Source organism: Elephantulus edwardii, unplaced genomic scaffold (genome assembly GCF_000299155.1).
Source record: "Elephantulus edwardii isolate Elephantulus edwardi_28Jun2011 unplaced genomic scaffold, EleEdw1.0 scaffold00057, whole genome shotgun sequence".
Lineage (NCBI taxonomy): Eukaryota > Metazoa > Chordata > Mammalia > Macroscelidea > Macroscelididae > Elephantulus > Elephantulus edwardii.
Genome location: NW_006399807.1, coordinates 8,506,778 through 8,522,013, shown reverse-complemented (window position 1 = coordinate 8,522,013; position 15,236 = coordinate 8,506,778). Strand labels below are relative to the sequence as shown.

The 15,236-nt window shown below is 37.1% G+C and overlaps 1 protein-coding gene across 3 annotated transcripts in view; it reads right to left on the bottom strand.

The window, feature by feature from the left end:
* The window catches only part of MAEL (maelstrom spermatogenic transposon silencer), an 88,736-nt gene that overhangs the window by 54,089 nt on the left and 19,411 nt on the right, over positions 1-15,236 (bottom strand). Inside the window, exons 2-6 of one of the 3 annotated variants that reach the window (XM_006887390.1) lie at positions 8,435-8,518; positions 8,071-8,163; positions 6,386-6,485; positions 4,078-4,233; positions 2,654-2,695 (exon numbers count right to left, since the gene is read on the bottom strand). In XM_006887390.1, coding sequence (XP_006887452.1) covers positions 2,654-2,695; positions 4,078-4,233; positions 6,386-6,485; positions 8,071-8,127 — 355 coding nt within the window. In that variant the 5' untranslated portion in view covers positions 8,128-8,163; positions 8,435-8,518. Of the gene's footprint in view, positions 1-2,653; positions 2,696-4,077; positions 4,234-6,385; positions 6,486-8,070; positions 8,164-8,434; positions 8,652-15,236 lie in introns of those variants that run through there. The other 2 variants (XM_006887388.1, XM_006887389.1) reach the window with 2 other exon arrangements.

Below are 15,236 nucleotides of genomic sequence, written 5' to 3'. Positions count from 1 at the left end.
GGTTCATCCTGGAGAGGGTCAAACTGGGCTGCTCCTTGGAGGCAAGGATTCTGAAGCTTCGTCTGACATACTTTGATCATGTTGTAAGGAGAGACCAGTCCTTGGAGAGGGGACATCATGCTTGGTAGGATGGAGGGACAGCACAGGAGGGGAAGACCCTCTATGAGGTGGATTGATTCAGTGACTGGGGTAGTAGGGATGGGTGTCTCAGAGACAGTGAGATTGGCACAGAGCAGAGTTTAGGGCTGTTGTGCATAGCGTCGCTCCGAGTCGCAAGCAACTTGATGGCACATAACACTACCACCACATTCTGTCAATCTGATTTGCTTTTTTTTTCTACTACCATATACTGAGGGGTAAGGAGCGGCGCTGCCAACTTGAAGGTGTGTGGTTCAAATCAATCAGCGGCTCCCCAGAAGAAAGATAGGTAATCTCCACTAGTGCAATTTACTACCTCTGAAAAGCCCCTGGATAGTCATCTGCGACACAATGAAACAAAACAACTTAGGTACAACTTGATGGTATAAAACAGCAATCCATTAGTATGTCAGTTTAACAATCTGTTGCTGGGAGAAATTGTCTATGTGCACAAAGGTACAACAATATCTTTTATTAGTAACTTCCTCATCCAAAGTTACAGAAGTAGTTGTCACTGTCAATGGATGCCAATTCACAGTGAAAACAAAATGCTACACACACCTGTGCCATCTCTGTAAATGTCACTAAGTCACAAATATGAGTTCACTGTTTTGACTTTTGTGTCAATCTATGTCACTGAGAAGTTCCCTCCTATCTGCTAACCCTCTATAAAATATGTTCTTTTCCAGTGAATTTTCTTGTTATTGTGCCCAAAGTTAGATGAGCTGATGTAATACTATCTTGCCTGTAAGGTGTATTTGAGTTGTATTTTTTTCTACCACAGACTTATTTTTTCTTTTCACTGTCCAGGACACACTCAGCATTTTTTTATTAACATCCTAATTTAACACGTTGATGCAAATGATGGCAAATGTGTTTCTAAGTACAGTCGTCAATTTAAAAAGTATGCAGCACCATCAGTTCTTTTGTTTTTCTTAACTGTCCAGCTTTTGCATGCATAGGAGGCAAGTAACAAAACATGGTTTTGGCCGAGTACCACCCTAAGTCATCACAGTGATTTGCTTTTGAATGGGACATACAAAACCAACTCTTCCTTATACTCTTTATTCCACAGCCTACAATCTTACACACCAGTAAAACAGAGAAATGGTTAAAATCTAGGTTTTATTTTTTTATTAAAGCTAGGAACAAAATTCCAAGTACATAACCAATAAGTAGCCTAAAATATCATCATTTATAAAAAGCAGCATTACAATATAGTTGACTATCATAGAAAATCTGTTAAACAATTCAAAATTCAAACTTAAGTGATACATTTTTAAGTTAAAAAAATACGATAACCCCAAAAATGAAAAAAAATCCACTATCACTGAGTTAAACATTTCTTAATAAATCCGTTTTAAATTAGCATAAATTTAAAAATAAAACTATTATTAAAATTTTAATCCTAGTAATACAACTCATAGCAACCTTCCATAGGATTTCCTAGTCTAAATCTTTACAGGAAGAAAATAATCTTTTTCTCCCAAGCAGCAGCACATGGTTTTGAATTACCAACATTTCAGTCAGCCACTGGGGCTCTCTAATTTAGATATCAAAACCCAAACCCACTGCCTTCAAGTTGAATTTGGCTTACAGGAACTGTAAATCTTCCTTGGGAGAGACTGACTGTATCTTCACCAGAACAACTAACTGATGGGATTCAAATCACTGAACTTTCAGTGACATAATGCCCCATGCCACCAGTTCTCCTTTAATTTAGAGTCATTAAACAGTACTTAATAAATCACAGTTTTAAATGAATAAAAAATTTTAAAATAAATTAACATTTTAATCCTAATAAAGCAAGTTGCACTGTCAACCTAAAAACACAGTTCAAATCCACCAGCTGCTCCATGGGAGAAAGATGGACAATTTCCTTCCGTGCAATTTACTGCCTCTGAAAGCCTGCTAGAGGGTCAACTATGAATCAGTTTTTGACTCGATGGTACACACCAGTAAAACAGAAAAATGGTTAAAATCTAGATTCCAGGAAAGTTTAGCTCAAGAGTTCAGTTATATACAGTCATGTGCTCTGGTTATGAAACACTTAAAATAACAACCAAATAGCTTTTTTATTTATCCCATTACCATGAAATGATCCTCCATTAAATTTTCAAGGCTGTAATGTAAGTCCTTATAGAACAAGACTGCCTATCTTTCTGCTACACAAGTGACTCGTAGATTCAAGCCACTAACCTTTTGGTCATCAGCGTGACACATTATGGACCATCGGGACTCTTACTTTTCTACTCCACAGTGTTTTTTTTGTTTACCATGATCACACTCTTTTTTACCCATTAACTTTTCTTTTTTTATTATCCTAGATACATTTTCCTATAAATGTCCCTAAATCAAGATAACAAAACTTCTTGTACGAAGATCCTTCAGTAATAATTTAAGACTGTTCTCCTCTACTTATGTTTTATGTACCTGTTTAAAGCAGTAAGTCTTAACAATATACATATTACACCTATTCAATTCCATATGCTAAACTTAATTTCTTTGTACTTACTTGCAGCCTGACAATGAAACCTAAATCCTCGTGGAATTTCCCCTATAACACAAAGTAAAATATTATTGAGAAGCAGCAGAAATCTAGAAACTCTCTGTTTATGCTACAGTAAAGTGCTACAGAATGACCAAGTGGCATCAGTGATAATTCAAATTAGTTTTGTTTTAAGCAAAGGTAATTGCTACCAAAAAAATTGAATAATATTGTCTACGCTACTTTAAAATGATTCCCTACGGTGAAAGAAACACTAGGTAAAGGCAGCTTGTGCAAAATAAGTTGTAAGCACCAAAGACTCTGGATATAGAAAATGATACACCTTTACTAGGGGAATAGGGGTATCATCAAATTCTAACATTTTATTATTCATAGCAAAATCATTAACTATTTGACTAATCCTAAGTAGCACACTCTAATTTATTTTCAACTATTAAAATTGGTCATTCAAACTCATTGCAAGGTATCAAAATGCAAAAGCCTAGTAATCTGATGGCATGAAAAGAAAAGTCAAGAAAAATCCATGGAGTTCTAGTTTTAGTCTGTGATATGTGGGGTCATAGCAGTGACTCAATTTCAACAGATTAGGATCAGTAACACAGGATTCAGATCTGTTGTTCATAGGGTCACTGAGTTGTAGTTGTGACTTGATGGCATCCAACAACAAGCAATGATACGAGCAGTTTGCCATCCCATTTAGTGGTTACACAGAAAGCAGGCCAAGAAAATGGATTCTGTAAAAGATCACAGCTACGAGCTGACAAAATTTAAAAATTACATTCTTTCTTCTGTTTTCCTCTTACCTACTTTTCCACTTTACAGATGAGTTAATATATTAAAAAAATAAATAAATAAGAAACCCTATCTGCCACAGAGCTGATCTGAACCACCATCAGGTTTCCAAAGCTAAGTATCTTTTAGGGAGCAGACTGTCATATTTTTTCCCTGTGGAGTGAGTGGTGAGTCAAACTTATTTATGAACACAATGCATAACCTTTTTTGTCACCTTGGTTCCTTAACAGATAAAGGTCTAATTAACTTGTTCAAGGTTATAGAGCAGTAACAGGAATACTACTGACCACTGAGGTGAAGGACGGGATAGAGGAACAAGAGAACAAAGACAAATCTTTCAAAAAATCCCAACCTAGGGCCCAGGCAAGTTAACTGTAGGTTACACAATTTTTCAAGTATTATACCCACCCAACTTTAATGCATCCTAACATTAAAAGTTCAAACTCAATCCAAAACCCTGCAGTCAACATTCATTTCTAACAGTTTGTCAAAATTTTATGAAGCTGTATATTGCATTTTAAGAAATGAGGTATGTCTCAATTCTTAATAAATGTCATGTGAAGTAAAGTTTTATAGACACACACACACACACGTATTCTTAAGATTTTCTCATCTACCCATTCTACCTAGCTACTTACCAGGATTTATAAAACTGTGGAATTCTGCCAAAATACCTTCTTGGAGAGAGTATTTAATACAGCCAATTTCACAAGGTAGGAAGCGCTGTTCACAATGAGGAGGCAGCTCACCATGGCTAAAAATGTTCAAAAAATAAAAAATGCCTCCAAGGAGAGCTTTGGGAAAAAAAAAATAAAATCATAAAACAACAAGTGAGCACCTCAAATATATCCCCTTCCACAAAAGCCTCTTTACTTCAAGGGAAAACCAGTTCTAAAATAATTTTCAAACCTAGTTTGTATGTTTATAAATGGGTTGGAAAAAAGAAAACTCTTAATAGATAAATACTTAATAATAATTTATGGTATATGATAAATGACTCTGGTCTGAATAGTATTTGCTTTGGGAATTTGAGATTCAATTACTTATCTTACAGGAAATAAAACTCTTAATAGATAAATGAATTAAAGTTTTTTCTATATATACATACCAAAGGTTAACCAAATTTTGCAGCAAGTAACAAAAGTACTCTAATTTGGGGATGTTGCTATTAGGTACCATCAAGTCAAGTACAAATCACAGTGACCTTATCAACAACAGATCTGAACTGTCCTATCCTGTGCGATCCTCATCATCTCTGAAACACTTGAGCCCACTGTTGTAGTCACTGTTATCAATCCATCTCTTTGAGGGTCTTTACCTCTTTCACTGACCTTGCACCTTTCATAGCATGGTGTACCTTTCCAAAGAACAGCCCTCCTAACAACATACTCAAAGTATGTGAGATGAAGCTCTGTCATCCTTCCCTTAAAGAACACTCTGGGTGCACTTTTTCCAAGACAGATCTTTTGGCAGTCCAAAGGATATTCAGTGCTTTTATCCAACATCAAAATTGGAAGGAATCAATTCATTATTTTTTTTTTTAGTGGCAAAAACACTCATTTAATGCTGTACATAGTTTGAGATCAATTAATTTTCTGCCATCTTTATTCACTGTCCAATTCTCAGATGCACAGCAAGTAATTTGGAAAGATCATTACCTGGATCAGGTACACCTTAGTCTTTAAACTAACATCACTGTTCTTTAATACTTTGGAGAAATCCCTTACAGGAGACTTTTCCAATGCAGTAAGTCTCCTATCTCCTAACTGCTTGTACCAAGAATGCTGCCTATGGATCCAATAAGATTAAATCATTGACAATTTCAATCTTTTCTCCATCTATCATGATGTCTATTGACCCACCCAATGGTGAGAACTGTTGTCTTCTTAATGATGAGATATAATCCATATTGAAGGCTACAGTCTTTGATCTTCTGAAGTAAATGTTTCAAGTCCTCCTCATGTTCATCTCTCAAGGGTTTGGATATTTGGGGATAACACTACATATTCCAGTTACACATAAACCATGGGTCTCAAAGTAAAAATATTGACCCATATTTAACAAATAGCTTAACAAATAAACCAAACATAATAGTATGGGGGAAATGACATATTTAAAATTTGACTCATTATTTAATTTTTAATATACTATGGACTGTTAAGAGAATGAACAGGTTTGTCCTGGAGAGGGTAAGCCAGGCTGCTCCTTGGAAGCAAGGATTCTGAAGCTTCGTCTGACATACTTTGGACATGTTGAAAGGAGGGATCAGTCCTTAGAGGGAGATGTCATGCTTGGGAGGGTAGAGGGAGAGCGCAGGAGAGGAAGACCCTTGATGAGATGGATTGATTCAGTGACTGGGGTAATGAGGGTAGGTGTGTCAGGGACAATAGGATTGGCACAGGATTAAGCAGGGTTTTGTCTATCAAAGTAAATATCAGAACAAAATCAACACTGCTAGAAACAGCCGTGAGGGTCCTTCTTAGCTATGTCCTCTTTTAATCTAGCTCTGTAATTTTCTTACCTTTACAGTGTAAGTATATTTCAGGGTCTACTTACAGGTATTTAAGTCTAATGACTACCTATGTTTACTAATCCATGAAGAGGTAGAAAACAAGAGATCAGATTACCACAATTTTTTTTTTATTTCCATTCATTCATTGTTGCACATTTTTCTCCCTGCCCACCACCCCCAGTTAGCTTTTCTCTTTGAAAAATAGTTTTTTCATTGTTGTATAATCTCCCCTCCCCCATCCACTTCACTATGTAGCTCTTACTCTGTACTGTTTTTTTGTAACATTGAGTTCCATCACATTTAATTACTGTGGTCCATTACTTTAGAAAGCAGGAACAGAAAGATTTTACTCATACATATTTAAATATTTTAATACAGCATAGTGTTTTGAGCATTCAAGTTTATCTAAGCAAAATATTTTAAGATTACTCTACCTTGATCATTTTTTAGAGACAAGCTTGACATATCTGGGGGTGAAACATTCTGCTTTGGTACAAGCATGCCTGGCCTCCTCAGTGGTGTGGAAATAGGTTTCTAAGAAAAGAATTATTAACCCTATTAACTCTTGGTATGTATTTTATTTCTCGAAATTCAACAAGACCTACAAATCACCCCATAGTTTACTTACACATAACCTCTCCAGGCAAAAGAACCCAATGAGTAAATAAATATGTATGTATCTGTCACAAACATTAACAGCTAAAGGCAGAAAATAACAAGTTTTTAAGTATTTTAAATTGGTAGGTGAGTCAAAAAATTCCTCAAATTCATTGTCATCAAGTCAGAATCAATTCATAGCTGACCCTCCAGCTGCTTTTCAGAGATTATAAATCTATCCTTCTCCTGAGGAGCTGCTGGTGAATTCTAACGACCAGAGGCCAACTCTGGTTTGGCAGCACACTCCCTCCACACCAAAAACTATGAGCATTGCTATGTAAGCGAGTATTAAATACGTACTTTAACTGTTATTTAAAGTTATTATTCATGACTGATAGCTGGCAAGATTTACTGAGCCACTGCAATGTGCCGGGCCAGTGGCCCAAAGGTACTCTTTGTTATTCAATGAAAGAGAAAACCAGATTATATTGACTTTAGGTCTCACATAAGGTTGATATCCACATATACACACAGCATATTTTAACTTTTGAGGTACAATGTCTTAAAAGAGTAATAAGAAAAATAAAGCCTGTGTTTTACCATTGTTGTTGTCGTTAAGTTGTAGACAACTCATGGCAACTCTATGAACAAAAGTCTTGAACACGAAAAACTTTCATCTTTCGTCTAAGTTCATAGAGTTTCCGGAGGTAAGCTATTTAGGAAGTGGATGCCACTCCTGCTTTCAAGTGTTATAATTACTAGATACAAATTTAACACACACACACACACACACACACACACACACACACACACACGAAAGTCAGACTCTGTTGAACTGCAATCCAAATGATGGCAGTTTGAGAATAAAATTCTACTATGCCAGAATGAAAAAAAGGGGGACAAACCTCTACAACTAATTTGCATTTTCCTGACACAAAGAACATCAATTTTACTTTATTTGTTTTAACATATTACTGCTGTTGTTGTTAGGTACTGTCTGGTATACTATGGCTTTCAGCAAACCCATGAACAACAGGTATGAACCTTGTCCTAGCCTGCCATAATCTGGTATGTTCGAGTCATTTACAACAAAGAAAGAAACCCAAACAAACATTTTCAATTCTTTTAATGGTAAGGCATATAAAAACATTCATTACTATTATTAAGTCTTATTGGCTCATTATTTTAAGACTTAAGCTGACTGGGTTTCACCTATCACTTAAAAGGAACTGACCAAGCTTTTTCAGCACACCTAGAAGATATCTAATAAAGCTTTTCAATTTCAAACTTTCATTTCTGATCACGGCTTATAGGCCGCAAGTTTCCGAAACTGGGACTACCCTGGCCTTCTGACACCAAAGTATCAAATGTGGGGGAGACGCTCTGTTTATTAACACATTGACACCAATAAAACAAACCGAAATCACTCAGTACTCGACACTTGACACCGACTTATCCAGCATTAGCTGCTGAGCATGCTCTTGTTGCAGGCAGGTGGGTGCACTTCTCTAGCTAATTTTACCTGCTTCTCAGAAGGTGCAGAGTCCTTTCCCTGGGCAGCCTTCCACTCTCGAGCCATTTCTGCATATTTCTCTTTTCCTTCCTCACTCAGGAGCTTGGGGAGATTGAGGAAGGCAGACAAAGAGAAAGAGCAGTGAGCAGAGACTAGGCCCTGGCAAACTAGGTCTATATCTGGCCACCAAAGCAGGCCCTTCTGGCGCCAGTTTGAACTGAGACGGAAATAAAAGGGTTTCTTCACCTTTCGGCAGACCCCAGGGGACCCACAAGCTTTCTTGACGCCTCTTCTTGCCTCACAAGGTTATCACCCTCCCACTTGCCCAACTGCCTTGTCCAGCCCGTTCACCGCCCCCTCACTCCAGCCTTACTGCCCAGTCGGAGGAGCAGTAAGGGATGGCATCAGCTACGCGGGCCACAGGCAGGCCTCGCCGTCGTAATTCAGGGATCTTCTCCTGCACGAAGAAATAGTAAGCATTACGGCTGGCCTTGCGGTTCGGCATGGCGAGCTCCACCAAGCTTCGAAGACGACCTCAGCCAACACAAGCTGCCTGTGCCCTCACAGGGCTCCCGCCCTTAGTAACCGAGGCAGGTACAGAGCATGCGCGGGGCCCCGCAGCTCTCAGCCAATCAGGGGATGGCACGCAGGCGCATAGGCCAGACTTGGATAAAAACAGTCTTGAGACCCAATGATTCCACTGCTTACGGTAGTGGGTGGGATGAGGGTGAGGTGGAGTCACAGGTGGGAAGTGTTCTGATTGGCTGGCATGAGTTGGCAGCTAGGATGGTGTTCGGGTAAGGCTTGGGGCAATGTATGTACATTATTGCGTAATAGGCATCAAAGTCTGTTGAGCGAGTAAGGGGTGCTGTAGCCACTCCTCCACTTTGCTACTTTAAGAGCTGACTTTGTGCCAGACACTGAAAGTTATTGGGTGGGGAATAGAGTGAACGAAACTGCAGTCTACCCTCAAAAAGTTTACAGTCTAAGGAAGCTAAAGATTATAAAAATAAGTAAATCAACAAATGTGGTTGTTGGTTTTTAATCAAGATTTATATAATTGTTAGCAAGGAAGCTGTACAGTGAGCGGATAAGGTAGAAAACAATGCCCTGGGATAAAGTATTATAGGTTTCCTCATGAAAGTCTATGTGGCTTCTCTTTTGCTTTATTCCTGTTAGACTGGTGGTGGTTGTGTGCCTTCAAGTCACTACCGACTTATAGTTGACCCTTCAGCGAGTTTTCAGAGGTTTTAAATGAAATCCTATAATAGGGGACTGCCTAGCTTGTGTGTGCTTTATTCCTAGTATCAATATTTTACCGTGCAGTCATATAAATTATACATACTAATATGTTACTGCTAATTGAGTCGGCTACAACTCACAACGACCCTGAGAACAAAGATCTGAACCTTGCCCTCGCCTGTGCCATCACAATCCTTGATAAGATCTCTATCAATCCATCCCATTTAGGGTCTGAATAGCTAGTGATTCCCCCCCCCCACACACACACACACACGCCCCGTTGATCTTATTTAATCATTCACTTCAACTCTGCTTGGTTAAGATAATATAAAATTATTCGCTTGGATTTTCTACTTAGATATATTTCACAGAGGAAAGCCCTTTGTTTAGTTTCCTTACTGTGTGTACGTGCACATGCTGTATACATGAGTTTCAAATTAGGAATGGGAGTTGGGTGTCTTTTGATATAGTTTTGGCATTTAATTGTTAATATAATCAATAATACTGATAGTAGTTTTCAAATGTTGAAGAATCCTACTTTTCCTGGCATAGACTTTTCTAGAGAATGATACATTGTTTATTTTTAAAAAGCCTGTTTATTATGGTATCTTTGGCTCTTTGGTTGTAGGAAGATTGACTTCTAGACATTTGTGTGTGATCTTTAGCATGGTCATTTACTATGTTTGTGTCAGGATTGTGATATTCCTTAAATTAGTGCCATCTTTCTCTCTGATTGAATAATAAATATAAATTACCTATTCTTTGACAATTTGGCAGAATTTACTGGTAAAATTATTTGTTCCAGGCATATTTTAGGGATAATTGTGCAGCTCTTTGACTACCATCTCAGTATTTTGTCTGGTTATTAGTTTTTCTTGGTGTCCTAGTTTTTCTTAACCTAATTATGTAATTTTTCATTTCCAAGAAAATTATTTTTATAATTTAGATTTTCAAATATACTAGTATAAAATGTTGGTGAAGATATTGAAGAACTAGAATTCTCTTACTATTGGTGAGACAATTGCTTGACAGTTTATTATCAAATTGAATAGCCACCATAACCAACTAATAAAGAGTCAATTGGTCAATTTTTTACAATACTGACCCTAATGGACATAGCAGAGCTGTCCCAAAGGGTTTCTAAGGCTATACATTTTTACAGAAAGAAATTGTCACAGACCCCTTCATGGAATTTTAAGGTTATAAATACAGGTTTGGGAGCAGAAGTGGCATCCACTTCCTAAACAACATGCCTCTGGAAACTCTATGAATTTTGAGAAATGATGATAGTTATAGAAAGGCTTCGGGTCTTTTGTTCATAGAGTCGCTATGAGTTGTGCTTGACTTGATGGCAATCAACAACAACAACAAATAGAAGAAGACTACTTTCACTTACAGAGTGATTTGTGGATTCAAACCAATCTTTCAGTTTGCAGCCTGACACACATTATACCATCAAGGTGCCTTATATTTACTGTGTTACCAAGTTGTTAGGTGTTATTCAGTCACCACTGACTAATAGTGAGCCTATTTACAAAGAATAAAACTCTGCCTGTACCATCCCTGCTGTGCTTAAGATATTGTTGCAGTCACTATGTTAATCCATCTCATTGACATTCTTCTCTTCCTTTATTGATTCTCTACTTTTCCAAGAATCATGTTATTCTCAAGGGATTTAGTCTTTCCTGCTAACATGCCTAACATATGAGATGAAGTCTTTCATCCTTGGTTCTAAGCTTCTGGAATTGCTTCTTCCAAGTCAGATTTGTTTGTTCTCTTGACAGTCCACTGTGCATCCAATATACTTCACCAACACTATTCAAAGTCATCATTAATTCTTTAGTCTTCCTTATTCATTGTCTAACTTTCACATCTGTGTGAAAGCAACTGAAAGATCCAGGGCATGGATCAGGTGTACCTTACGCTTTAAAGTAGCATCCTTGTTCTTTAACAATTAAAAGAAGTCCTTGGCAGCAGATTTGCCCAGTGTTGTAAGTCATTTGATTTCTTTGTTATTGATTCCAAGTAAAATGAGATCCTTTATGATTTCAGTCTTTACTCCATGGGTCCGCTATGGGTCGGTTCCAACTCGATACACCACCACAACAACAAACAAATGGTAAAGTTGTGAGAATTTTTGTTTATTTGGGAGTGATACTGAAAACTGTATAGTCTTAAAGCTGCAATACATACTTCAAGCATTCTTAGTGTTCTGCAAGCAAGGTTGCATCATTTGCACAACTCAGGCTGTTCATGAGTCTTCCTCGAATCATGATATCATATTTTTATAATGTCTATGTTCTTGGATTACTTTCTTAGCATGTACATTGATTATAGTGAAAGAGTATAGGCTTGATGTACCCCTTTCATGAGTTTAAGCCATACAGTATCCCCTTGTCCAATTGAAATAACTAATGATTTGTCTTGTGCAAGTTCCACATGAGGATAATTAAGTATTTGTGAATTTCTATTATCTGAAATTATGTTATTCATAGTTTGTTATAATACCCAAAGTCAAGTTTATATAGTCAATAAAACGCATTTGAACATCTGTCTGGTATTCTTGAATTTTAGCTAAGATCCTTCTGATGTCAGCAATGATGATGGATGTTTAGAGTATCTATGCCTTGGTTATTTTTTAATTGGTTATTTTTAATTTGTGATTTATTTATACCATCATTCACTTTTATATAATTATTCATACACATTGTTTCATTCATTTACATTTTATTTTATATAATCATTTCTATACTTTGTGTTTTATCAAGTAAATTTCTCTTGAGCTGTTACTTTCATCTTGAACTGTACCTATTTGTTCACCTCCCATCCTCCAATCTCTTCTATTCTAGTGATTTTCTTTCTTCTGCCACACCCTTTCCTCTCTTTCCCTTTTAAACACTTATCTAAATCTTGTTCCTATTTGTTAATTATTTGTAGCAACTTATTCACAATAGCAAGAAAACAGAAACATGCCAAATGCCCATCAACAAATGAATGAGTAGGAAAATTGTGGTATAGTCTGACAATGTGATACTAGGCAGCACCAAGGAACAAGGAAGTATTCATAAAGCTCATCACAATATGGGAAAGTCTAGACAGCATTATATTGAGTGAAATACTTCAGTCACAAAAGGACAAATACTGCATAAAATTGCTTCTGTAACAATAGGAGGGTAACTGAGGAGTGGGGAGGAGGGAAAGAATAGAAATGTAAGGACAGACAAAGAACACTACAAGGATGAAGACAACGAGGGTTCAACCTGGGAAGAAATGAGATTAATATGGCTATTGCAGTTAGCAAATGTTGTTGTTATGTGCTGTCGAGTTGTCTACAACTCTTTGAGATCCTTGTACAAGAGCTCTGAATCCTGTCCTATCCTAAGCCAATCTCACTATCTCTGACACTCTTGCCTCTATGACTCCAGGCTGTGTGTCAATCCATCTCATCCAAGGTCTTCCTCTACTGCATTGCCCCTCCACCCTACCAAGCATGACCTGGTCCCTGCTGACAACATGTCCAAAGTATGTCAGACAGAGCTTCAAAATCCTTGCCTCCAGAGAGCAACTTTTTATACCCTCTTCGAACAAAATATTGATGACTACAGTGGTAGTGGGTAAAAGAGGGAATTTGGGTGCCCTAGTGGAAAGGAATTGTGCTGCCAACCCAAAAGCACACGATTCAAATCTACCAGCTACTCCATGAGAAAGATGGATACAATTCCCTGCTGTGGCAATTTCAGCCTCTGAAAGAGTGATACATAATAGATGAAAGAGTGATACATAATAGCAGTGGGTTAAGGAAGTCTGTATTTGTTAAAATTTATCAAGCTATACATTTAAAATGCATGTTTTGTTGTGTGTAAAATACTTGAGTAAATTGTATTGAAAGTTATTAAAATATATTAACTTATAATTAAAGACAAAGTGCAAAATTTTCATTCTTTTTCATACCTAATGTTGTTTATACCTTTCATCATTTTTTTCTTCATATACACCAAAGTTTGTCCATTTTATTGATCTATAAAAATTGAGCTTTTCTACGAAGATGGCACCGAAAGCGAAGAAGGAAGCCCCTGCCCCTCCCAAAACTGAAGCCAAAGCAAAGGCATTAAAGGCCAAGAAGGCGTCCTGAAGGGCGTCCACAGCCAAAAAAAAAAAAAAAAAGATCAGCACGTCACCCACCTTCTGGAGGCCTAAGACGCTGAGACTCCGACGGCAGCCCAAATACCCCTGGAAGAGCGCCCCAAGGAGAAACAAGCTTGACCACTATGCCATCATCAAGTTTCCCTTGATCACTGAGTCAGCCATGAAGAAGATAGAAGATAACAACACCTTGTGTTCATTGTGCATGTCAAGGCCAATAAGCACCAAATTAAAGAAGCTGTAAAGAAGCTCTATGACATTGATGTGGCTAAGGTCAACACTTTGATTAGGCCTAATGGAGAGAAGAAGGCCTATGTTCGACTTGCTCCTAAGTATGATGCTTTGGATGTTGCCAACAAAATTGGGATCATCTAAACTGTGTCCAGCTGGCTAATTCTAAATATAAATTTTTCTCACACACAAAAAAAAGTAAAAAACTGGTTTGGTCTTTAAAATCTATAATTTTGTTTCTTATTCACTCATTCTGGTTTATATTTATTGCTTCTTCCTACTGTTTTGGGCTATTATGTGAATGTTTTACTAGCTTTTTAAAAAAATTTATATTCCATTTTTTGAAATTTCTATTTACTATGTTTATTTTGCCCTTTTCTGCTTTATTTGATCACTACTTCTTCTTCAACTTGTTTCAAAATGATAGATTTCCTTCAATCGGTGTTTACTTATAAAGTGTTAAGATATTTGTCTTCAAACTTACATTTTCTAAAAACTTTTATGATTAAGAGGTATCCATGTCCTCTCTTAAATAAGTTTATTGTTGTTGTGATGTGCTGTTCTTTTTTCCTTTAGAAAAGTTCTTTTTTTCAATGTGCCATCTCAACTCTCCACATTACACTCCATTTCCTTTATTGATATCACTTGGAACTTTGCTCCTGATTGGTTTTATTAATCCCAATGTTGAGACATAATTGGTTTTTTAAAAAAATTCTTATGTTTAAAGTGTAAAATTTGGTGAGTTTTGATTCATGTGTGTACCTCAGAAACCATCACCTCCATCAAGATAAGCATATCCATCATATGGAAAATTATTCTTCGCTATCCCTGTGTTGTTTGTGTGACATCAAGTCAGAACAGAGCCATAGCTGACCCAGGTTATCAGATGCAATAAAACACATGAGAGGAGATTATCTGTTCTTCCCTTGCAGAGCACCTGGGGATTTGAACTATGTCCCTTTGGGATTGCAGTGCATCTTATTATTATTGGGCCACCAGAGCTCCCTAAGGGCCACATGAAATAACTTGCCGTTAACAAATGCTCTCTTCATTCTTCAGTCTTTTTCTCTGTCTCATTTTGCATAATTGCTACACTTAGGGTCTTTTTATTCACTATTCTTCTACAATGTGTTATATACATTCTATTAAGTGTAGTTTATCCTAAATATTTTATTTGTATATATATATATATATATATCTCTTTCCACATCTCTATCCATCTCTAGTAACATGAGGGACTTCTGGTAGCCTACTGGTAAGCAGTTGCACTGCCAACTCAAAGGCATGCAGTTCGAATCCACTACCTGCTATGTGGGAGAAAGACAGATCATCTCTTACTGTGTGATTTATAGTCTCTGAAAATCGGCTGGAGGGTCTGTGAGTCAGCTGTGGGTAGGTTCTGCTGTGAGGAGACAAAAGATGGTGCAGACCACACCCTAGAGAAACAACTTTTTTTTTTCTTAAATTTTTGTTATTATTAATTTCAATGAACATCTACAGAGATTTTGGAATTCCATTTATTCATTGTTGTACTTTTCTCCCCACCCACCCCACGCCCT